Genomic DNA, 26,873 nt, shown 5'->3' on the forward strand with positions numbered 1-26,873 from the left:
TAAAACAAAACCAATATGCATATAAGTAAGCATTTTTTGTAAAAGTTAGTTTTCACTAGTTGCTAAGACAAAACTGATTTTGCTATGACGTACCCTCTAAGAAAAGAGAGGGTGGGTGGGCGGGGCTAGTAGCTGCTAAAATAGGACCGATTTTGACAAATGAGTTACCCTCTAAGAATCGAGAGGGTGGGTGGGCGGGGCTACTCCCTGCTAAGATGAGACTGACTTTGGTAAATGAGATACTGTCTAAGATAAAACTGATTTTGGCAAATGACATACCCTATAAGAAAAGAGAGGGTGGGTGGACTGGGCTAGTACCTGCTAAAATAAAGTCTATAGTCAACGATTTTCTTGTCAATGCGATAAATTATCTCACAAAAATTCCCTCGCCTTTGAAACACAATATTACATATGTTCTTTAGAATCCCTATAACCTCTACATTACCGTGATTTCTAGAATCTATAGTGTCATCAGCATTTCTAAGTGTGTTTCAAAGACCTTCAAACATTCTAGAATAACAATCATTGGAATTTTCGAAAGCGTCAGGATTTTCAGATTTTTACAGGATCGTTAGGAACTTCGATATATTTTGGTATCTTCAAAATGATAAGGATGTTTGAAATGTCTGTGTGGTCGATGTATTACAATTTTTAAAACTTCTTGGGAAAATTTGGGGTCCGGAAGGTATTTGACTTTTGAAATGTTGAACACCTCTGAAATCATACAAATTCTGATATCCCTGGAAATTTTATAAACCCTGAATTCTCTAGCTTCATTCAAATCTCTCGAACCTCTAGATTATGTTGATTCCTTAGGTATCTAGGCTGTTTAGCACTTCTAGGCATACATTTATATCAAGGATATTCAAATTCTTTTTAAAAATTCTTCAAACTGCTGTCTACATCTCAGGAATTGTTTTTTAGAATTATTGAAAGCTATAGGATCTTCAGAAATTTCGGAATTTTCAGGATCTGCAATATCGTCAGTAATTTCAAAAGTTAGAACCTCTCTGTAAGGTTTCTGATATGATTAGAACTTGTAGGAAAATTAGTAGTTATGAAAACTAAAAATCCCAGAAATCCCAAAAATTTGTACAATTTCGAGCTTTTAGAATTTGCATGATCTCTGGTAAATTGAAAATCTTGTAGATCTTTAAATATTTAACTATTCTGAAATATCTAGAATCTCTAGATTGCTAAGATCCTTCAAAATCTTTAAATCCTTTAGTATTTTAAAAATTTCTGTCTATGTCAAGCATCTTCAGGTATTTTAGGATGTGAAGAACTTGATAATTCTCTAGAGTGTTCAGGATCTTCTAATTTTTGAGTTTCCTCAGGATCATTAAAAAATTCAGAATCTTCAAGATATACAATAGAATTTTCAGAGATTTCAGGGTTTTCAACGTCTTCAGAATTTTTAGGACCTACAAAGTCGTCAAGATGTGATCCTTCGGATTTATAACATTTCCAAGATTTATGTACATCTCAAGGGTCTTCATAAACTTTAGAATCTCAATAAATTCAGCTATATGTGGAAATTCTGAAATCTCTTGGATCTCAATATATTAAAAATGGCTAAGATCATAGGAATTCATAGTACTTATAAAATCTGAAGATTTATAGGATATTAGGAGTCTGAATCTCAAGAATCTCAGGAAATGACACTACGTTACAATGTAACGCTGAAATTTCAAGGAAATTATAAGAGTCATTTTTGAGACAATCAATAAAATAAAAACCATAGGGTTGTGAATGACTTAAAAAATAAGACTGTTTGTTGTTGGTAATACTGCATCTCAGGATGTCTGTCTGTCTGTATCGATTTTTATTAGTGAGATATTAGAATCTTCCAAACTACCGGACCGATTGTTGCAAAATTTTAGACATATGTTGTGAAAATCGTGTAGACAGTAAAACGCTAACCAAAATTTGTTCAATCAACCCTACCAATAGTTTGTTGACGTTAACTCAAATATTTTCATAGTAAGTGGTATCTAAATTTTCTAAAATAACAGTTCTGTAAATAATGAATAAACAGTATAATACTCGTAAGAATTTTAAAATTTAGCTCAAAAATATGAATCTTTTGGGATAATCTTCAACTGTGATTTAATGAACTTAAGAAGAGACAATGTCTTACCATCGTTATAATTTTCTTAAAATAAATTCAAATTTTTAAAATAATCAGTGCTGTAGTTGCCAGATTACTTGTTCAAAATATTAAATAAACAAAGGAATGGAAACATGACATACAAACTCTTTTTCATATTCTACTGACCGCCAAGGAAACACAAAGTTAGAAATTCGTCAAAATTGTTTGTTACTTCTCTTAACTACCAGCTAAGAATTAAAAATGCAAGTAGAACCGAAAATAATGTGCAAGTAATACATCTGATACTAAAACATGGTAATAAATGAGTTTGAAACACATCGTAAAAAATGTCTGTAACACACAAAATAAATTATTAAGGACTAATATGAAAAATGACCTGAACACATACTAAAAATTATTTGGAGGGAGAAAATGACCATAAATTTAAAAAAACAGTGACAGTTGACACAATTTATTCGATATAATTTCAATTTAATTGGTCGAGCTATGTAGATTATATCGTTGTTTTATTTATTTGATACAATGGAAAGTTTATTTTGGGATCATTTGATGCGACAATAAATCGGTAACTAAAATTAGAGCAAGTGCGATTTACTCCATGGAAACAAAAAAAAAAAAAAAATGGTGGCAATTTTTCCTTTCCGTAATACAAATTGAAGTGCTCATAAATTTAGTTTTAAATTAAGTGGTGTCAATGGGCTTTTGTATTTTGTGAATTTTATAATAACATTTTTCAACATTTCAACTCACTGTTTTTGGTGTATCACTTCAATTGCAAATAAATTTATCATTGACCTAAAAGCTCAATCGCACTATTTTCTTATGGTGTGTTATTTAAATTGCAAATAAATCTGAGAAAAAACGAATGTCTTACTTAGCAGTATACAACTTAAATTTGTCCAGTGGGGGTGGTAGTAAACAAGGAGATTGCACAACCCATAATGCTTTGAAAACAAGTTGAAAATAAGCTGTCTGGAACATTCACTCGCTATTTTCGAGGTCTAACGCAAAAAAGGATACTGACAGATTGCATTTTATGTATGTGAGTTAGATTTGTTTTTCGTTACTTCACACTATAAATGTGATCAAGTGATCATGGACTTGTATACTGGAATCTGTCCTACCATATAATGACAGGATTACTACAAAAAATTGCCGATATAATTTTTACTGATGATAATAATCAAGGACTGACTCATAGGGTAGACGTTTCAGCTACTTTTACAGAAATACCGACAGGACGCTATTTAAAAATTAAAGGTAAAACGTTTAATTTTGTTGTTTGTCGCTTTTCAGTGTAATAAAATGGAAGCTCGATAGTTGTATGATGGAAAAATAAGGATTGTTAGGAATTATTCTTGGAAATAAATCGATTTATGTCACAGTTGTGCTACACGATAAATGTAAGGTTCACAAAGGAAAGAACAACAGGTCGTTTGTTTGCAATAATAACTTACATTCAGTGTGTCTCGCTATTGAAGTCACAAGGTAATGGGGTACACAAGGTTAGGGGCTTTGGTGTACACATATATACTTACCTATAAATTAGAGCAATACAAGTCCTCATATTTCCTTGTTACTAAGTAGCAACAGTCACAGAGGTTTAGTTTCTTAGATTTATGACTTCAATACAGTCAGATTGGTTCGGTTTTCTTCTTTTTGCTGTTGGCAGCTACTGGAGAATTTAGCTCCAGAAATGCAGTGCGTTCGTGAAATGCAGAAATGTTTCACAGAGACATCGGTCACTTTTTTTATTACCTTTTACAAATGGAAAATTTCATGAGGTGTTCGTATTCTTGAAATATGCTTTCTGGCTTTAGCGCTTTTAGAATACATTATTACATCGATTTTAGAAACACGAGGTCATCAAATGCTGAAGTATGTGGTAAAGATATAGGCATTTTAGTGACTTGGTGAGAATTTTATTATCATCAAACCAGTGCAGCGGTTACAAATTCAGTTTTACATGACATGCAGTGTAAACAATTTTGGATAAAAATGGACTATAATTTACAAAAATGCAGCATTTCGAATCGCGTGCACCACATTGAAACTGAAATTGAAATTTTATCCTTGAAACAATGCAGTTACTTCGTCTCCTAACGAAGTTAAAATAATTTTGTGACACGCTCGTAACATTTATGTGGAACTTGATGTTCCAATAATCGTATTAACTAATCTAGGATCCAGTTTAATTTTCCTGAGCGCTTGCTAGTTTCAGAAATTATATTAATCATATCACGAAATCGAACTTTTGCGTCGTTGTTTAAAGCTGAAAGATCAGCTTTACATAAGTCGCTTCAATTTTACGAAAATATGAAATTTATTTAATGGATTTACGGTTGTGCGGGTCAGCAAATGAAAGTCCAAAATCAATATTTGCTCAGCAATAACTTCATTTATTTCATTACGGACACGGTAAGGTTTATGTTTTTGTAACTAAAAATGAAATGAATGATTGACGCTATGACAAACACTGAAACCACAATCGTTTTAATTAACGCTTCCGGCGGTTTTTGCTGACGCCGAATTTTGCTGTTTTCGTTTTGCGCTGGTAATAATCATTCAGCAAAATTTTTACGTTTCCACTAATTTGTATGAAGCGATTTAGTTGTTGATTATTTGTTAAATTGGTAATATGCGTCGTTTAACAGGTCAAGAAATCTTAGTTGTTAAAGCTCCTTGGTTCCAGGAACCTCATGGATAACGAAAAAGTTAGTGACATTAATTTAAATTTATAAAATTTCATTACTATAGGGGTTCATAAATGTTTATTAGTCATGAAAACGTGCCGCCTCCCAGTTTTAGACGTTACTAAATGACCAAGCACGCACGACAAATACCACACGCATCTGTATAACTGGTTGCCTAAATGCTTCATGTCTTGTTAAAAAATAAAACGAATTCATTACAATAAAAAGAAACAAATTTATTGCGGTTAAACATCACAGTAAATGTCGAAAATCTTCACCATTTTGTTTAGGCACATGTTCACTCTACTTTTTATTTCAAAAATGTTCTGTAATCTTTTCGTCAATACCCATTGGTTAATTTCATGTTGCAACAGGAACTCCTGACTGCTGAGAAAATCTTGTCAAACATGTTTGGGGATTCTGCTCAAGTCGTCTCAAATCACCAACAACTTCCTCAGATACAGAAAATCTTCCAGGAGATTTTCCTTTGTTGACACTGCCAGTTCGAACAAATCTGTTGATTACATCTCTAGTGTGAGCCTCTAACGATGTTTCTTAAATTATTAAATCACGGTATTTGGCCAAATATTCTTGATCATAAGTAGTAAATTTTTTGAAGACCATGTACCAAAATTCTTTCAATATACAGAATGTTCTGCTTTTAAGGCTTAACACAAAACAAAATTTTTTCAACGGGAGTATATTTTTATATATCTTCTTGTATTCTTATATACCGTCTTTTACTTTATAACCATAATTTATTTTTGAAATTCGGCTAGGACGTTTCCACGTTATTCCAAGGTCCTTAAAATTTTTACAAATTTCGTATGTATGTTAGGAATATCATATAGATTCTAAAACGCTGACCAAAATTTGTCTGATCATCCCCACTACCAATGTCATGACGTCATCTTCAAAATTTAGAATGGTAAATGCTATTTAAATTTTATAGAATAAATACTCCTCCACTTGTAGTTTATGAATCGGTGTTGAGTTTTACCCAGGCATCCAGATTTTTGTAAAAAAATAAATTGTGTAGCAACACTTTACAGTTTAATTTTGCTGAAACTTTACAACCTTTTTAAGGTTATCGGAAACATGGTAAATCGTTAATTAAAATTTATCGTTTTACAACTCCCCTAAAAACTGATGACGTCATCTCAAAGTATTGCCAAATAAATCCTGCTTAAAATGTGCAAAATGTGATGAGTCGATACTTTGGCTGATTTATCATTCCATTCATATTTGTTAGAATTGGTTATACAGGGTGACTCAAAAAAAAATGAATAAATCAAATCAGAAACTGCAAAACCGAATGATTCGAAATTTATCAATAAATTTGTAATCATTAATCAAAAAGAATCTGTTTATCCCCTTTAAAAAATTGATGGCGTCATCTCATAATTTTGCCGAAAAATTCTATTGAAAATGTGCAGAATATGATAACTTTATGCCTGTGATTTATCATTGCATGTATAATTTTTAGATTTTTGTATACAAGGTGATTAAAAAAAAAAAATAGGGAATGAGTTATTTTATTGATTCAATCTGGAACCGCTCACTCCATTTTCCCGAAAATTTGGAAATGCAATACTGTTATTATTAGTATTACACTGGACCTATCCAAATTGATACACAAAATTTTGTAAAGAACAAGTCATTTAAAACATATGCGTCGCACGCTTCTTTACGTTTACTTTAACATTACATACATATTTTTATTTTAACTTATAGAGGTTCTCATAAACAATAAATAAGATTTCCATAATCAAATTTAGTAATTTTTCTAAAAAATGTTTTATTGTACTTCAGGGGTGAAGGAAATTCTTCCTAATGGGGTTATTTTTAAAATAGTGGTTAGAATATTTTGTGGAAAGATAAATAAAGTGTACTATAAACAAAACTGAGCTTTAATGTACACAGTGTTTAAATTAAAATAAAATTTTAACAATTTTTAAACATCATTATTTGAACTTTTTCAGATATAACAGCCTGTATTTTATTACTGCACTTTACTCTGATGTTTTTGGTCTCTTTCTTTTTTGTTACTTAAATCTTTTCTATATTTAAAGTTGATAGTTATCCAGATTTTTAACTTTTTTAAGAGACGTACCGATATATTGAAAGAAATAGAACAAAAATTAGGGAGTAAGATACAGTGATAAAAATACAGGGTGTTCTATTTGAAAAAACTGATATATGGACATTGGAAAATTGTAAATTCTAAACTTTAAACACTCTGTATATTAATATATTTTTTAAATGAATACTACCGCGTCATTTTTAAATTTTCTGCTCTAGTTGGCCATGACGGGTACGTGAGTAGTACAGTTGAAACGGCTGACGTAAGCGTCATGGCCTACTAGACCAAAAATTTTAAAAATCACCCAATATAAAAAAGCCGGTATCTCTGTTTATCTCTCCATAAAAAATTGCAACACAGTGTTTAAAAAGAACGTTATTACGATTTCAAAAAAAAAGAATGTCGGGGCAATATATTACATCGGAATTTCAAAAATGAACTACGGTTATAAACCTTGGAAGAAATTAATAAAAATATGTATATGTTGACAACTACATTTAAAAATATTTTATTATTTTCTTTTGACCAGGGAAATTTCATTTTTGAACGTTTATAAATGTTTGCATATTACGTCAATTGTGTTAAAAATGGCAAAATATTTTAAAAACGACCCATAAAGTGGCCATCTATAGAACGTAGTTGCATATTCCTACTGTTTTGGATAATCGAGAAAATTGTCTCTTGAACTGAAAAATAAATGTTGTATGTAAAGCAAACACGTGTGAACTCAATTTATTCCATGACTATTTGTCGTTTCAAGATGTTTTAAATCAACATATCTTCAAGTTAAATTAAGGTCTGTAGAAGTGAGATATTAAGAAAAAACTTATTAGCAAGTTAATAACTCATCGTCTTTCAAACCCAGTGCTCCGATGTGATTAAGAAACTTTTTAAAATTTTTAATTACAAAACTTGGGTGTTTGATGGATAAGTTATTAAATTTATTTGATAATCACTTGAAAACCTTCGCAGTAGAACGATTTGACGCATCGATTTGCCAGTTTTATATTCAAGAAACAGGACAATTTTGGCACAGCAGGATTTGAAACATGATATGAGAGGATAATCCCTTTACAAATACATAATTCTTCGTTTTTTGTTATCCTTCTGTGCGTTAACATAAAAGGAATTTTTCTCTTTACAAAGACCTCGTCCACATTCAATTTTTCAAATTTTTATTGGAAATAACCTAACTGGAACTGTGTTTACTAAAAATGTTAGCCTATTCTAGAAACGTCATAGTCGAGAAAGTCAAAATCAAGGTAGAAATCAGTAAAAAGGAACAACTTTTAGAATTTTCATTGTCATATTATCAGTTACATTTTTGCTGGTAGTGCAACCAGACACCTTCTTTCGGAACAACCCATTCCCCGCCTTTTACATTCGCTCATTTTGTACCATTTTCTCGGTATAGTGTAAAAGTAGTTAACGGCACTTTACCAAGACTGTGAAAGCTAAAAGCACCCTTTGTTGTTTCCAGGCACTTACCAAGGACAATGGCTGAGGGGTATGAGGCATGGCTATGGTGTGAGAAATAGTGCGCCGTTTGGCAAAGCGTCCAAATACAGAGCTAACAAGACATTAAGAGCGTCGTTGACGTCTCTCCGCAGTAATGAAGGCAATACGGGGGCAAACCCAGAGGCGGCGGAGAAACGAGAGAGACGGGTGGACGATTCCAGAGGAGGCTTCGTCCTCAAGATGAACTCGGCTGAACCCACGGCCAGGAGGCGATCTCTCGGTTCCGGGAATATCAAAAAGGGATTGCTGATGGTGAGTTTCGATTCTGCTATTCGTTTCTCCCGGCTATAAATCGAATGGCTGCAGGGGCTGAAGTTGAAAAAGCAACGAAGTACTGGCGATTTAGAAAAAAGAGGTGGTGGAGGATCTGGGAGCATCAGATCTACAGGATCATCAGCCTCTTGGGTCAGCACTGATTCCGCACAATCAGGCATGACGAACGCTTCTATACCGTCCGATTCCAATGCGAGTTTTGTAGTAGAGGTAAACAGATTGCTGGGGAATGAATAAGGAATGAGTTTGAATGGAAACACGATTTCACATTTTTTATTTGATTACGGTGTCGTTTGTGCCTCACCTGCATGACTTTTCTTGAATATTTTTTATCTTGAATAGGGAAACAGAAAGATAAAAGATGTTTAGAAACGAAGTGATTGTGTAATTGTAGTGTATAGTGCCAAAATTGAACTTAAGTCTATAACAATTTAAAGTAAACTATTTAAATTATATAATACTGAGAACGAACAGACAACGAAAGTTTATAAATGCCAGTTTATAAATAACATATGTTATATAGCAAGTGCCCTAGATTTTTTTACAGACATGTGATTTCAATGTGTGTAGTGAAAACCAAATTTAATGGCATCTCTTGTTAAATTATGCGTCAAAGGTGTGATAGTCATAGTAACCCCAATTGTCACCCCAACTTTTATTTTTAGACAAAATAGTTTTTTTTTAATAGATATTTTACGACTCAATTTGGCATCTTTAGATCATAATTGTGCTCCAAACATTTGACTGATTTTTTAATCAACATGTCAAACCTATGTTTATATGACTGTAAGATCTATTATCGCGTACTACATAAACATACCGTAAATTAATATTCAATTGTAAAACACTTCCTTTGTCATATTGATGTTTCTGTTATTCTAAAATTTTCAAATTTTCATGTGTTATAAACATAATATATAATTCCAACTGACATTAAAAAGTGAGGGTTTTAAGCATAGGACGCCAACAAACTTTTGATTCTATTTCTGGGAACTTAGCAATTTGGCAATAACATTGGCTTTGTCGCATACCGACATCTTGACTAAGAAGCAGGATATTGCTTGAAAAAGGAGATATGATACAACCGCTATGATTAATATTAAGAAATACTTTTCTTAACATAAAATATATATGGAATTGTTTCCCCCATAATATTTTTTCATCACATGTGACATGAAGAAAGCATAATTCGAGATTATAGTGTAAAATAACAGTAAAATAAAAACTAAAGCATTATGTGTATTTATGTACAGGGTATTTCATCTAAAAAATAGATTAGATAATAAAATTGAAACATCGATGTATGAAAATTGTAATATTTTAGATTTTTTATAAGCACTGTGTACATTAAGACTCAATTTTATTGACGCCAGGATGACGAGCCTACTTTTCTTTATCTCTTTGTAAATATTGTAATACAGAGTGTACAGATAACCCCAGTAATTTTCAAAAATAAACTATGGTTATAAGACCTAAAAGGGTCCAATTAGAACATGTAAAAAATATATAGTGTTTAATTATACTGTTATATATAAAAACTAAATTGTGCCGTACACCTCAAGAACAGAACACTCTGTATACTGTACAACGTTAATTTTTGACTTTATTTCTGTTTTTGATTATAAGACAATGACAGGAACACACCCTTGGTGACTCACCCTGTATATGTATGTACGTGTATATGTAGGGGAAAGGAAGAGGGGACGAGTAATGTAGTGAGGATTATAATAATTTCAATTATTTTTGTCCATGCTATTATCAATAAATAAAATTCAACATGTACTTAAACTTAGTTTTTATCACATTTTCTGTTCTATAAATAAAATTTGAAGTACCCGGTACATATCAAAGTCTTGTTGTTGGAATTGTGTTTCGTTCTTTTAAAGTAGATATTTTTACCTTCTCTTCGTGATATCCTCAATTATTGATTTACTCATTTTCGACGCTGACGCAAGAAACATTTTTCAAATACTTCAAGTTGTTTTTGTTGTTTAGCCGCCGGTATCTATTTGTGCTTAACTTTCGACGTTATTAATTACATAAGGAATTCAGGAAAAATGCAGCTGAAAGTAGTCGCTGCCAAAGCTGAGGTTTAGAGTTGTGTTTAGAATTTTGTAAGAAGCGTCTTGATGGATTAAGTAATAGCCACTGGTGAAAAACGCCTATGTCTTTCAACACTTTCTAAAATTAATGGAAACGAAGAAAAATGTGAAGTCGCGTAGCCAACTAACCGCCCGAATTCAGTTTAATTCACTAGTGTAAACTATTGTATTTTTAGGACGAGCAAATGGATCCCTCAGTTACAGAAACTTACATGGGCGAGTGGAAGAACGACAAAAGATCAGGCTTCGGCATTAGCGAGAGATCAGACGGTCTCAAATACGAAGGAGAATGGTACGCAAATAAAAAATATGGCTACGGTGTGACGACATTCAGTAATGGCGAGAAGGAAGAAGGCAAATACAAAAACAACGTCTTAATTACGAGTCAAAAGAAGAAACTGTTTTTAATGAGATCAGCTAAATTTAGGGAAAGAATCGATGCTGCGGTGAATGCCGCCCAAAGAGCATCGAAAATAGCGTTACAAAAAGCAGATATCGCGATATCGAGAACGGCAGCAGCGAGAGGTAAGGCTGAACAAGCAGACATTGCAGCTGCGCAAGCTAAAGAAGACTCAGACGTAGCTACGGCTGTTGCTAAACAATACGCACCAGATTTCAAGCAACCCGGTCTCGAAAGACTGAAAGCAAGACAGTTGAAGTACCAAATTAACACTGATATTAGCATAAACCAAAAAGAGAACCCCCACGTCAATCAAATTCCAAACCAAGTACCAAATCAGATTCCTAACCAAATACACAACCAAATCCCCAATCAAGTACCTAATCAAATACCCAACCAAATCCCCAACCAAATCCCGAACCAAACTAACAAACCGGTTTCGAATCAAATCGGAAACCAAATCGGCAACCAGATACCGAACAAAGCACATAATCAGAGCTTTTATGGCAACAAACCGGACAATTACTCAGCACAGCAGCCACAGCAACCAACTGTAGGTTTCAATTTACCACCGAACAACCCGGCAGATGCGTACGGTAAAGCGAACAACGTTTCCGTACCCCATCCCACCGAGTTTGGTCCACAAATAGGTTTCGTGATAGACAACAAAGTCGTCAACGAGTATCAGTCCAAACCCAGAAATTCTATTCCTTCCGAAGAAGTGCCTCCTCAGATCAGCGCTCTGAGGAGAGGCTCCAGGCGCGTCTCTGGGGACAGACCGTACTTAGGCAACTTAGGTCAACAGTCTTCGATAGATCACTTCGATCACTACAAGAGGCCTCCTAGTAGAGATTCGAGTGTAGATAGGTACTCTAGAGCAACAGGTAGGATGAGTAGCACGGTCGGTTCTAGGCAACCTTCCGTGGAGAGGTCGTCCCGTCCTTCCGAAACACCCGATAGATCATTAAGAGCACCTTCGGTTGTCAGAGGAACAACACCAGGACCAACGAATCCAAGTGCGAAGAACGGGTCGGTGCTAACTGGAAGTGCGGCTAAACTGGGTGGAAGCGCCGCCAAGTTGGCTGGAAATAATCCTGGACAGGCACCGTTTGAAGAAATTATTATTCGGAAGCGAGGACTTGGCCAGGACATCATTCCTTCTCCCAACCAACCGAAACGAACTGAGAGCCTATTCATTCCTGGAGCGCCCACGCCGCAAGCACCAGTAAAGGTCAGTGGGTTTTCTAGTTAATAACACGGATTTCTGGTTTCATATATTGTTAATCAGTTGTCTGTAGGAACGGTCACATCTCTACAGGTGGTGTATTTTAAGAATGGTGCTATATTTGAATTCCAAACATTTTTAGCAAGGATTTTTTTGAAATGTAGCACTAATGTTTTAAATATACAATATGGTAAGATTTGATGGTGAAAGAATACTCATTTCTGTTGGAAATACGCTTTAATACCATGTGATGTTATTGTAATCGTTTAAAAGTTGCATTTTTTATTAGAACTCCTGCACTTATTGTTGCGTAATGTTGAATTTCTTTTTCTTAATATAACACCCTGTATTTTTAAATGTGTTGAATGTTTCTAAGTTTTATATATATGTATATTTCATATGAGATTTACTCAATAAAAGTTTGAGAATTAGTTATATATTGGGGGTTCTAGATCAGCTTTTAAGAGAAATTAGTATGGGAAAACGGCACAATTCAACACGGTTTCAGAATATTTTAGGGGTGAGTTTTCTGTCTGACCGCGGCCATCAAAATGTTTTAGGGGGTGAGTTTTCAGGTTTTCTAGCGCACTTCGAGCACGGTCGACTTTCAGAAGGCATTAGGGTGTGAGTTTTTTATACAATTAACGACCGCTATTTCGTCTAGGGGTATTTTCTTGTCCAATTCGGTCTATTAGATACCCTTAGGGGTAAGTTTCGGTCCGTTCTTTAAAACGTTACAGTAGCAATTATCTAATGGTGGTTCTCACCAAAAAGGAGAAAGAATCAAGTGGGCCAGAACCCGCAACTCCACATGAATTCAAATTTTCCCACCAAAAAGTAGTCTAGATCTCCCATCATATAATTATATATTATATGTTATTATATATTTTTCGAGTCGAGGCCAAAATTATATTGCAGTAAAAAGTAATTGAAAGCCGACAGACCTACAGACGGAAATGAAACAAGAAAGATTTAATACATATAATTAAAAAGTTTTATACAAAATGATATTAATATCCTTAAAAATGACTTAAAATAAACATTTAGTTATCCATAAAAACCTAGTGTGCTATACCGGGTGTCTGGAAAATGGCGAACTAACTCTACAGTACGTTATGTACGGGGGTTTCGAGAGCCCCAAAAAAATAATAAAAAAATTGTTTATGATTAGATTATGAAAAAAACGCAATTTTATAAAACTAAACTTGGCAACATTGCACGCACACTTTTTATTTTTTTAGGACAATAACCATAACACCAGTAATCATTAATCGTTGTGCATTATTATTATTGATAAAACAAGCTGTTATTTTTCATTAATAAATAAACCAAAAAACATTTAATAAGGTATTTATAAATTATAAATAAAAACAAAACCCGTAAAAGAAAAATCCATTAAAGCATAACCAACTAAACTAAAAACTAACTAAACACTAGAGAATATGGCCAAAATGTGCTCGTCATGTTGCCAAATTTTGATAATTTTTTGTAAAATTTAGTCATCAGTACTTGCTAAGATAAAACTGATTTTGGCAAGTGAGGTACCCTCTAAGAAAAGAGAGGGTGGGTGGGCGGGGCTGGTATCTGCTAAGATTAAATTGATTTTGGCAAATGAAATACCCTCTAAGAAAAGAGAGGGTGGGCGAGTGGGGCTAGTACCTGTTAAGATAAGACTGATTTAAGATTGTTTTGAATTTTCAAAAAAAAAACGGGGTTGCAAAATTAATTCAAACAGGTCAGGTCAGAATTTTCCAAAAATAGAACACCAAAGTCCTCCAAAATTCTTTTAAACAATTTAGAAAAAAAAATCTCCATGGGCCCCCAAAGTAATACCACATGGGTATCCAAGAGTCTCCTGAATTAAAAAAAAAAACACTGTGGCACTCAAATTCATCCAGCAATAAAATACCAGGGGACCTAAATTAACTAAAAATTTTAAACGTAGGGTTTTGAAAACTTTGACAATTTTTGATACGTCAAACATTACTGCTTACTCAATTTTTCCTGATTTGTACTTTCGCTTTATACCAGGAAACATTGTTGTCAAATGGAATTTTATCAAATTTGCAGACACCCGGTATATATTATTTTGCTTTTATTTTAACTTTAAAATGCAATTTTGGTGTGTGACTTTTAAAATGAACATTCTTGTACGCCTAAATTATTTTAGTTCTTAATCTAATTATACGTCTACCATAACATAATTTAGTACTGAATCATATGCTGTCAAAAGACATGATTATTTACAAAATAATAAATTAAAACTTGATTTCAGTTGACATTATGACAAAGAAAACATTTTCTCAAATCCAGGATTGCCAAATACTGGAAACATCATTCATACGGAAGAAAGATTTTTTATTGCCAGAAATGTGTTTCGATCTATTTTGAAGTCATCTTCACTCTGAAACAAATGTGTTTAAAAACCAAATGACACTACATATCACGAAGGGTGGTCGTCATTTCTAAATTTACCGTATTACCAGTTAGAACGCCAGTAGCCAAAAATAAAGCCCCACACCAAAAAATATATTTATTATGAAAGTGAACTTATGTTTTACCACCAGCCGCTCGATTGATATCTAATTATGGGACACTGCATATTCTGAGTAATTTGTTGTTTGGTATCTGTCATGCTTCATCTTTTTGATGGCGAGAAAATCAATACGAGTTTATTTTAAAATTCAAAATTTTGAGTTCCACCATAGCCAACTTTATTTGCTTCCTAAAATTCTTTAAAAAACTATAACTTTTCGACTGCGGAAGTTGTAGGAAATTTTGATTGCACTTACTCTACTATTGCATTTACAGTGTGGTCAGAAAGTAATAAATAAAATTAATATTATTTTTAACAAAGAAATCATGATAATTTGTTTTTGAGTTAGATTTCTCAAATATGTCACTCTGGCAGCTGTGTTGTCAAAAAATTAATATCTCTATACAAATTGAATGAAAATTGTGTTCTAATTCTATTCAGTTCTATAAATTGACCGATAACCTCTGGGCAATCGAAAATCACGAAAAGCAACAAAATTAGAACTCCCGGTAGTCAATAATAACAAAAAGCTGTAATATCAAGGAGCCAAATAACTTGCCATATTAATTTTTTGTCCAAGTATTTTTAACATTCATTCAAGTTACGTCTGGCCAAATGATGACAAAGCAGGTATTTTTACAAACGGTAGTCTAGAATTTACAAAACGAAAACAAAAAAATTAGCTTCACAAAAAATATTTTTAGTGACGTAATACCGAAACAAACAATTCAATTAGCGAAAGGTAATCTAATTTACCTCTTGTGCGGCGATTTTTTGTGACAACTCAGCACTAAAAGATTTAATGAATTTATGCCTTGCTTTGTCACCAGTCTGTATATATACTAAGTTATTTCGGCATATGTGTACTTAAATTATAAATCGCGGTGCGTGGGCTTGTAAAACGACGCTTTGGTTTTATCAACATTAAAAATTTGGTAACACTGGCGACAAAAACTTCTTTTTATCGTTTTTGTAAATAAACAGAGAAGTTGTGCCAAAGTTCTAAGATAAACAATATAAAGCAAGCGTACTTACAATACAACTAAAAAATTTCTAAAATATCTTCTATAACGTGTTTAGCGACTTATAATACCCTAGTATGACAAATAAGTACCTGCTTTCCACTCACAGTGGCTTATTAAATTTCGCAGTAAACAAGATGAATGAAGAATGACGATGGCAGTTTTTCCACGCCAGTGATTTATGTGAAACTCGATTCACCGCATACAAAGGGCTTTTGTCGAGAATCGAGACTTATTCAAGAGTCAACAATCATTTAAAAATTCTCAATTTTTCTCGTGCTCCGGTGCTTCCTTATCGTCACATAATACTTCACCGAAACTTTGCCAGACTTGAACATTCAGGATTTCCTCTCCTTCATTGCCCTCGCATAGATGGAAGTTCCGCATACCGCATTCTTTCTCTTATTTTTACGTTTAAAATTATTTTCACTTCAATTATTTTACATCAGAGCAACATATTCAGGTTATTTATACCTCGTTATATCGAAAGTGAGATTTTTATCCAACCGATGTTATAAGCAGATGCCAGCTGCTCAAATCGTTCGAAATAATTTGGCCTTTGTTCTAAAATTTTGATTCTGCTGGCAGCGGCTAGGCGAAACCAGCGACTGCCCACGCAAAATTGCGCGCAGACTTTTTGGCATTTTTTCTGGTTTGTCGTAGCGAACACAGCATCCACCACCGAATCTCTCAATCTACTTCAAAACCAAAAAAAAAAAACCGGAAGTGAAAAATTTCGAGTAGAAAATGATTAGAAGATCTTTTCGCGAGTCATCACCGGACTTCCTGTTCCTCCGGCTTTCCGTCTACTTCTTGCGTTGGCATTGAGTGACGAATCCATGGCGTCGTGTCTATAAGTGTTCAGTTGGCAGTACGTCGGCGGCGCCTAGGGTGGGGGCCGAAAGGCGTCTAAAAGCGTCGCTGTAGCAGTGCTGCTGATGATAATTATATCACCGCACTGAGTAACACGAGTCCGCACCGTCAGTTGTGGTAAACCTCGTGCACCATGTTGTGGTACCAAGAGGATGAAGAGGAGGAGAACCTCATGTTTTCCCCCGCCCTCATGGCGCGTCGGGCCTCGGAAAGCTGGATTGACACACCACCTGTAGAGGTTGACGTTCGCTTTGGGTAATGTGACCGTTGGAAAATTTCAGGAAATGCTTTAAAGCTTCGATTTTTAGTCAGTTTGCCCAAAAATTGTAAGTAGAGCTGGCTATTTTGACCCGTTGAGAAGATGTTTGGTGCAGTCTTTGTTGACGATTTAGTAGTCGGTGACAGAGTGTTGAAATACCAACTGTCGTAATTGAAGCTATTTTCTCGCATTGGCATTGCATTAACTAGTGAGTTTAGTGACCTACCGATTCCGCTTATTCATCATCTGATGAAATTTGATGGCGGCTTGTGGTTGATTATAATTAGGAAAATGCGTTAGGGATTCAAATAAATAGACATTGGGACCAAGATAAATTTTCGGACACTAGTTAATTAGTTAGAATTCGTCCTTTTAACCTTGAACTTGACGACTTTTGTAATTTACTCTTTTACAATCACGTTTTTTTAGTTATATTTCTAGTGAACGTTGCTATTCTTTTTCCCAAGGTTCTTATTCTTAAAGAGACGCTTAGATCTCTTCATCTGTATACTGGTTTTTCTAGAATGCAATTTTTACATTTCATATCAAACTGATTGCTTCTCTTAATGGATTAAGAGTAATTATTTCATTAAAACACGAAGGAGCGTGTTTAGACCGTAATAACAACAACTGTAGTACAGTAAGTACAATTGTCAGTAAGTGTTAAATTGGAGACACCAAAACCACTGCTTACAACTTGGTCTAGAAAAAGAATTTCGACTGCAATTTCGAAATTTACAAACTCTTAAACTTTCAACACTGCCTTGTTTATTGAATTTCCCAAAAATTATGTGGTGTCACTGTATTTTTTAGGTTCATTAAACATATGTGTACTAGACTGGATATATTATGTTCCACTTTTATTTATTGCTTCCTGACTGATCAAATATTTAAATAGCAGTTTTTGCAGCCCGTGATTGTTTTCATCATTTCGTTGAAATTTATTTGTTCTAGTTCGAAATTTTTATACGAATTTTTGTGTTATCATCGAGTCAAAAAAGGAGTTCGGCTTTAAAAATTTCGCTTGTTAATTCTGGTTGGGGAATGTCATGTTTGCGACATTTATGTATGTTATGGTCAAAATGCTTGACCGTTGAGAGAGTTTGACAGTTTTGTTTCTTTTATGTTATTTTTTATCATGGATGTAATCCTTGAATTCAGTCTTCGTATATATATATTTTAACATTGATCTTTTGATTTCGTTGTTTGTGTGTTCCATATACGTTTTTTCTACAGTGTTCACTCTTTTCGTATTCCACTATTTTTTGTTGAGATATATTATTTTTCTTTCCCAAGCATAAGCTAACGGAGTATTGTAACTGAGTTCATCGGGCGATTTGCTAATTTCATGTTGTCTCGACGTTTCATGACCCCTAGACTATGAAAATTACAATACCGTCCACAAATAATTGGGCGCTACAGTTTACTGATTTTTTAAAATTTTTTGATAATCTAATCGACTGTGGCAAGGCATCTTCATTTTTCTGGCGATTGTTCTATTCGTAATTATTCGTAATTTATGCTTACCAACTATCAAGGCCCATGCATGTAAAGATTTTTTTTGTCAGTTTTGTTAAAAAAAACAGCAGTGTTATCGTCATATAAAAATATTAGTCAGTCAACTATTCAAAAAAAAAAAAAAATTCGAAGTGAAAAATATATCACACCAATTTTATCTCAAATTTTGAAAACAAATTAAACAAAAAAATGACTGTATTTAAAAGAAATTAAATATTAAATAAGATACAATTAGTAATATGCAATTATTTAATTAAAAGTACATTATTTCTTCATTTGAAAAAATGCAGCCGTGTCTAAATACAAAAAAATCTTTTTTTTTTCCAAAAACGTTAGTGCCTAAATATTTATGAACGGTAGTGTAGATTTCGCGTTTCCATCTGTCTGTCGTCTGTGTTGATTTATATTGGACAGATAATTTCCGAAACTACAGGCCCGATTGTTGCCAAATTTTGTACGTATATAATTTCGGACGCTTGCACGGTCGGAATCAATACATGATCGTTTTCCGGGTTGGAACCGTGTAAATTGAGTTTTTGGTCTCACACATTTTGTAAGTGGCATCTTCAGGAGGAGGGTTAAGAAAACAGGCAAAAGAGCACGGTAACTTAGTATATCAACCATACTATAAATAAGTCGTAACCAAATTCTTCCCGTCAAAAGAACTTCGCTTCTGGTATGGTTGACATACTGAGTTACCGTGCTCTTTTGTCTTTTTTCTTAACCCTCCTCCTGCACTTACGAAAGTGTGCGAAACGTTGAGCCCAAAAACTCAATTAACACGGTTCCAACCCGGAAAACGATCATGTTTTGTACGTATGTTAGGAATATCCTGCAGATGGTAAAACGATAAACAAAATTTGTCCACTCATCCCCACCAACAGTTCAATTCCCTCATCACTTTGCGTTGCTAGATTATCTAAATTTTATGGAATAATATACCCCTGTACTTATGGTTTATGAATCCGCCTTGATTTTAATCACAATTACTTTCCAAAAATTATGTTTTTGTAATATTTTGCACGTGGTCTATGCAGCCAATATAACGGGTGTTCAACTGAAAAATCACTTGGAGTAGGCGTTGAAGTTTCATTTGAGACAAACGTCATGTTTATTCTTATAACATCCATTTAGCAGAAACATAACCATTCATTTTAAAACAAACCATTGGAATGGTTGAATATGTGACAGAAGCTGTTTGTTTTGAAATGTAAGGTTATGTTTCTGCCAAATGGCTGTTATAAGAATAGCCATGCCGTTTGCATCAAATGAAAGTCCAACGCCTACTCTGAGTGATTTTTCAATTGAACACACGTTATCACTTCTATACCAAATTCTTCGTGCTCGAGTGGAATTGATGATTCTCGGACTTGTGCTCTCTGTGTGAGTGTTTTTTCCTGTGAGTTGTGTTTTCTATATTTTTTTAATTATGGGGATTATCATAAATTGAATAAAAGTTTGCAAAATCAAATTTTATAATTTTTCGAAAAATCTGTATCATTATTCATGACGAGACTTTATAATACCAAGTTTGAACTTTTACGAAAGGCGCCAATTTGTTTAATTAAGGTTGATGAGAATTACGAGAATTTCTGAAAAGGCAGTTTGTTTCATGTCCTTCTCTTTCTATTTTTCCGTTTCTTTGTTTTGTTCCATTATTTTCTATTTCAAAATTTGTTCTATAGAAATTTTTTTTTTTTATTTCTCTACTGAAAACTAATAAGCGAAATATTATGTTAGTGTTATTTTGAGAAATTTCATATTTTATCTATGTTCCATAAAGTTTACGAATAGGAAAATGTCTTTTCTGCGTATCAAAATATTTGTTTGAAATTTTTGATGTATAAACTCCTAAATCCTACAAGGTTATATGGCCCCACTAAACTTAATAATGGGATGTTATAATTTCTTCTGTGCGGCTAGTTACCGACTCAAACCTAGCGTCATAAATCAAGGATTTTTCTTGCCACCTCACTATCTGGGTAACTGCTTAAAAGTCGCAAAGATTTACAACTTGCCTTAATGACTGCTCCATTATTGTCTTCACAATATCCTAATTTTACAACAGCCATATAACCTTGTAGTATTTCGGATACTATACTTTAAAGTTAACGCACTGATAAAAAACCGGTCACTTTTATTAAATTAAAATTGTAGAACGAAATTTTACAATAACTAAAAAAAAAATCATAAAAAAGTATTAAATAGATAATTTAAATTGAATTCAGTCTGGATTTTATCAAAAACATTGCTCGCATTTTCGTAAAATTTTGCTTTTCAGTTAAATTTTCGACGAAATTTTATTTGGAAGGATTTATTATTCATTACACTTTGAAGACCTAACTTTTTGGGCCCAAGAATTTCTAAAAATTTTTTTCTTTGTTCAGAAAACAGTGTCCTTAACCACATATCATACAATTAATTATTACTTATAATAATTAATTATTACTTATAATAATTAATTATTGCTTATAATAATTAATAATAATTTTTTGTTTTATTTTTTGAGGTATTATTTTGGTTTTAATAATTTTTGTAGTAGTTTTTGATTTTTTTTGTTGTATTATTTTTACAATCAGCCTTCTTGTTACATGATTTGTTTTTTCAATCTTTATTTTATTATGTATTTTGTGCTCATGTTCTATTATTTTTATTTTAGAAAAAAATATCAAAATAAATTGAAAGAAATGATCCAAAACTGAGAAAACTGTATAAAGGTTTTGTTAAGACTAAAAGAAATATTTCGAGTGTTCAGTTGAAAGAGTCATCAAGTGGGTTTTAATTTTTTGTAAACATTCTGAAGTATGTTTACAATGAACCACAAATTTAATGGATGACAGCTGACAGCGCCGAAATGTCAATTACACACAACAGTGTGACGTAATAAAACACATTCGTTTTTCACTACGTTTTCTTCTATTTAAAAAATCAACACCAATTTGATGACTTTTGAACACCCGTTATTTCCTGGTGTGGAAAAGAATATTTACTTATTTTGGTATGTAAAGTGCAACACTACTTACAACATTACTCTGATTTCACAATTTTGGGAAAATTAACTGAAGTACTTTCTGAAGTAAAAAACAAAATATGTACATAAGTGGGGTTATATTTTTTGGCAAAATTTTGCACAGAATATTTCTTTAAAAATAAAAATAAAATTTGTGGAGTAAAACTATTTTGTTTTAATTTAAAAATAGGAATGGACTGTCAAAACAGATAACCAAAACTTTACTCCGCTTCAGGTTAACCAAAACTTCAAAGTAATCGGTTCGGTAGTTGTCGAGATACTCTATATTACACAAGCTACGAAACTCTGTGAAAACATGAAATGAGATTCTTTTACAATACTTCTCTTATCTATGACACGGAAAATGCACCACCTGTTGATTCACGTTAGTATGGATAAAAATACTTCGTTAGAGAAAGTTTCACGCTACGCCAAAAATGACTCAGACATGTTCAAGACTTAGAAAAGAGTTTAAATTCACTTTTTAAACTAAAATAGCGCGAAAACAAAAAAATAAGTCACTTACCAGATTTTTTATAGATGTTAGGCAAAAATTTGTTCACGTTATTGACAACTTAGGACACTTCAATATTTGCCAAGTGTACGATTTTGGAAGCAAAATACACATTTTTTTCAAATTTCATTGTAATTATTCTATTCATTGAGCATAATTGAGTAATATCATCAACTTAGTTGTAACCGTTATAACATAATTACTTCTCAAACAAAATTTTGTTTTGTTTTTGTTTTAATTTGAAAAATTAAATTCTTTTATTTAATATATTTAAAACTCATTTCCTTATTTCTCTTTGAGCCGTCGTTTGTGTAAAGTTTGATGTAACACATTTGCAGAAAAACTTTTCGCGGTTCGCTAAAAGCTTTGAAACGTTAATGGATCCGTTACAAGTTAATTTGTCAAATCTTGTACCCAGCTGTAATGGAACACAAACAGTTGGACTTTTTCATGGACGATTTCTTGGCTCTCAAGCACCAACACTTAGCGTTGCGTGACAAAACCCATTAAACCATCAGCAAATCCATACTTCGTCGCTTAATTTGGGCAAAACAGCAGTTGTAGTTTTAGAGCTTTCCTGAAATTTTTCCACGGCTGCAGCGAATTAGGCGCTTGACCGGTTTGTGATGTGTGTTGGCAGAATCTGGTGCCGCAGTCTACTACGTTGCAACGCAAGAAATCACTGCCCGATTTTCAGGATCTGCCCAGGAGCACCGGTGCCATGTCCAGGGAGGAGGTGTCCTATCTGGGGTCGGCGCGCAGGGAGGAGGTTCGCCGCCAACATGAAGAAACCGAACGACTTCGTGCCAACCCTCTCCTCTATCTAGTCAGTCCGCAAGTTAAGGTAAATCCTTGCTGGGCAAGGCCGCTGGAACCGATGGATCGAGTCGGAACGCTGCTGATATGTTCAGCGACTTGATCCTTTGGATATTCTCTTAAGTGAATAGAACTGTGACACACTTTAAGTTTTCTCGACTAATGCCTCGCACTGTTTTTCCTAAGTTCGACTTTACCTAGGTTTATCCGAGAAGTAGTCGATATAGCATCGTTGAGCTGATCCACCAGTTATTTACTATAACGATTACATGATTTACGTCTTTGGTTTAAGTTTGATTAGTTTGATAATCTCTGGTGACACTATTAGAACACGAAATATCGAAAAGCAAACAAGCGGATGTCTAGATGAAAAGACGAGTGGTTTAGTGTCTGTTCAAAAATATTGTTTTATTTTCCTTTAAAATATTTCAGAATTTTGATTTAATGCTGAAAAGTTGGCATCTGGGGGGATTATGTTGGGTGTATATTTATAAGTAGTTTTAATGACGGATCAAGTGGAATGTACTCTTTATTTAAAAACTGAGATATTTTGGCAGTTCCAGGAAATTTATTTTGTTTTTGTTTTTTGACGGCTTCACTTCATGAATGTTGAAAATGATTAGTTCAGTTAATGAAGGAATTATCTTTTAAACACACATATAATTATGTATTTGGTATAGCGTTAATGTTTATTGTTTTACTTTTGTTCGTTTTGCACCCACCTACGATCAGCAGTTTCGTGCCGTTTTTATGTTCATCAAAAATTTAACAGCAGCTTTTTCCACAACAGTTCAGATTTTATTTTTTCTATCGATTTCTAATTATCGTATCTAACTCTAACTCTCTTGCTATTTTTGTTAATGACGCTTGGAGCGGAATCTCATTGATTCCAAAACTGTGACGTCGCACATGAAAATAAAATTCATTGAGATTCTTTACGCAATATTGCAACATGTTATTTTTAAAATAATTAATAGTAGTCGTACTAGTAACTGTTATTCATTGTTGATGATTGAAATCCGTTTTTCTAGAAAATTTACCCAAATCAAAAATGTATGTGTAATAAAAACAAAATTTTAATTTTGTCTTTTAGTCATGACGTGTGTTAAGACCACTATACACACTGTATAATGTTTGACTGAAGATATGGTGCGTTTCCGACTTTCAAATTAAGGGTAAGTTGACAAGATGAAAATTCTATCAATATAAGTCTTTGATCGTGTTTTTTGGTTGCTCCTTCGCTATATTACAATCTGTTTTCCAACTTTCACCCCTTAGCCATGATTGTAATGACTCTTTTTATTTTTAACTGCACTGGCATACATTGTCTTGCATAATTTCATGCAGACATAGCGTGCTGTAGTCGTATTTCAGTCCTCTAAAATTTTCATTTCGTCAGATTTCCCTTAGAGTGTGACCACGTCAATTTTTTTTCTTCGCTCTCATTCCTTGATATATTCTCCAGATTTCCTTGCTTTATTTCGCGATACTTTGCCCATTACTTTCTGATATTATAAATTTAAAGATGTCTATACAGGGTCATCATAAAGGACGTGGTCAAATTGGCTATGGAAACATATGATTCGAAGTATGGGGAACTATTGATTAATCATAATGATCTGTCATTTTTTTTTAGATTATCTCCAGAATGTTTTCAGAAATATGTATGAGATCACTAATTACAAACCAATTTCAACGGAGTGTATAGGTCTTTCCTCAAAAGTAAAACGGTTTTCAAAACCACCCAATGTCGAAAGTACTTCCGGCTTTATTTCTTCGGTGCTTCTAAAATTTTTCCAGAATAGATAAAATGAAAAATGACAATTTTCCAGATATTATTAAAATAATTGAATTTTTTGAAAACCTTGGTCCGGTAGCATCAAATGTTTTTCGAATAAACTATTCAAAAGTTGCAATTTTTCAATACCCCTCGTATGAATTTTTTACCGTTCTCCACTGCTCTTTCAAAATTACTTAAAGACGTTTTCGATAATTCCATAAATTTTTCCACATTGAATAAAATAAAAATCAAAATTTTCGGAATATTAAAAGATCTTTAAACTGAATTTTTCGAAAATCTTGGCCTGTTATCATCAACAAGTGATGTTTTTTGAGTCAACTATGCAAAAATCTCAATATACCCGCCACCCTAAATGAATTTTTGACTATTTCCCACCATCTCCGAAAAAAATATTTTCTTGTAGATTTAAACTTCTCGAAATTATTTCCGTCTTTATGTCTTCGATAATTCCAACAATTGCTTCAGATTGGATAAAATGAAAAAGAACAAATTACGAAATACTATAAAAACAACTGTTTTAAACACAATTTTTCGAAAATCTTAGTCCGGTTCAATCAACACATGATGTTTTTGGAATCAGTTATACAGAAATATCAATTTTTTAGTACCCCCTGTATGATTTTTTGACCATTTTCCACTACTCTTCGAAAATTACCTAAAGACTTTCGTGGTATTTTGAAAATAACATTTTCAAACCCAATTTTTCGAAAATTTTGGTCCGGTACCATCAACAAGTGTTGTTTTTTTAATCAACTATACAAAAATCTCAATTTATCAATACCTTCCCTTATGAATGTTTAACCCTTTTCTACCACTCTCGAAAATTACCCAAAGACATTTTAGTGTAGATTTAGATAAGTCAAAATTGTTTCAGGATTCATTTCTTCGATAATTTCAACAATTTTTCAGATTGAATAAAATAAAAAATCAAAATTTTCGAAATATTAAAAGATTTTCAAATTTTTTGATATGTTATCATAAACAAAGGATGTTTTTTGAGTCACTATTCAGAAATCTCAAGATTTCAATATCCGCGCCACCGTAAATGAATTTTTGACTATTTCCCACCATTCTTCGAAAACGACATTTTCTTGTAGATTTAAATGTGTCGAAATTATTTCCGTTTTTGTGTCTTCGATAATTCCAACAATTGTTCCAGATTAGGTAAAATGAAAAACGATAATTTTTGGAGATTTTCTAAAAACAACTGTTTTAAACACAATTTTCCGAAAAACTTGGTCCGGTTCCATCAACAAGTGATGTTTTTCGAATGAACTATACAAAAATGTCAATTTTTCGGTAGCCCGCGTATGATTTTTTGACTATTTTCCACGACTCTTCGAAAATTACCTAAAGACTTTCGAAGTATTTTAAAAACAACATTTTCAAACCCAATTTTTCGAAAATATTGGTTCGGTACCATCAACAACTGATGTTTTTCGAATCAACTATACCAAATCTCAACTTTTCAAAACCTTACCATACGAATATTTGACCGTTTTCTACCACTCTTCGAAAATTACCTAAAGACATTTTAGTGTAGATTTAGATAAGTCAAAATTATTTGCGGATTCATTTCTTCGATAATTTCAACAATTTTTTTAGATTGAATAAAATGGAAATCAAAATTTTTGCAATATTAAAAGACTTTCAAATCGAAATTTTCGAAAGTCTTGGTATGTTAGCATCAAGAAGTGATGTTTTTTGAGCCAACTATTCAAAAATCTCAATATCCCCGCCAACCAAAATAAATTTTTGACTATTTCCAATTTCCGTCCTTATGTCCTCGATAATTCCAACAATTGTTCCAGATTAGGTAAAATAAAAAATGATAATTTTCGAGATTTTCTGAAAACAACTGTTTTAAACACATTTTTTCGAAAATCTTAGTCCGGTTTAATCAAGAAATGATGTTTTTGGAATCAATTATACAAAAATCTCAATTTTTTAGTACCCCCTGTATGATTTTTTGACCATTTTCCACTACTCTTCGAAAATTACCTAAAGACTTTCGCGGTATTGTAAAAACAACATTTTCAAACTCAATTTTTCGAAAATTTTTGTCCAGTACCAGCAACAAGTGTTGTGTTGTGTTGAATCAACTATACAAAAATCTC

At 33.1% G+C, this 26,873-nt stretch overlaps 1 protein-coding gene across 3 annotated transcripts in view; it reads left to right on the top strand.

The window, feature by feature from the left end:
• The window catches only part of LOC135122865 (junctophilin-1), a 106,536-nt gene that overhangs the window by 69,740 nt on the left and 9,923 nt on the right, over nucleotides 1–26,873 (top strand). Inside the window, exons 3-6 of one of the 3 annotated variants that reach the window (XM_064047337.1) lie at nucleotides 8,370–8,659; nucleotides 8,714–8,890; nucleotides 10,959–12,413; nucleotides 22,837–22,983. In XM_064047337.1, coding sequence (XP_063903407.1) covers nucleotides 8,370–8,659; nucleotides 8,714–8,890; nucleotides 10,959–12,413; nucleotides 22,837–22,983 — 2,069 coding nt within the window. Of the gene's footprint in view, nucleotides 1–8,369; nucleotides 8,660–8,713; nucleotides 8,891–10,958; nucleotides 12,414–16,893; nucleotides 17,077–22,779; nucleotides 22,984–26,873 lie in introns of those variants that run through there. The other 2 variants (XM_064047336.1, XM_064047338.1) reach the window with 2 other exon arrangements.

Source organism: Zophobas morio, unplaced genomic scaffold (assembly GCF_036711695.1).
Source record: "Zophobas morio isolate AGI-343-1 ecotype UQ-CSIRO unplaced genomic scaffold, CSIRO_AGI_Zmor_V1 ptg000005l, whole genome shotgun sequence".
NCBI classification, from domain to species: domain Eukaryota; kingdom Metazoa; phylum Arthropoda; class Insecta; order Coleoptera; family Tenebrionidae; genus Zophobas; species Zophobas morio.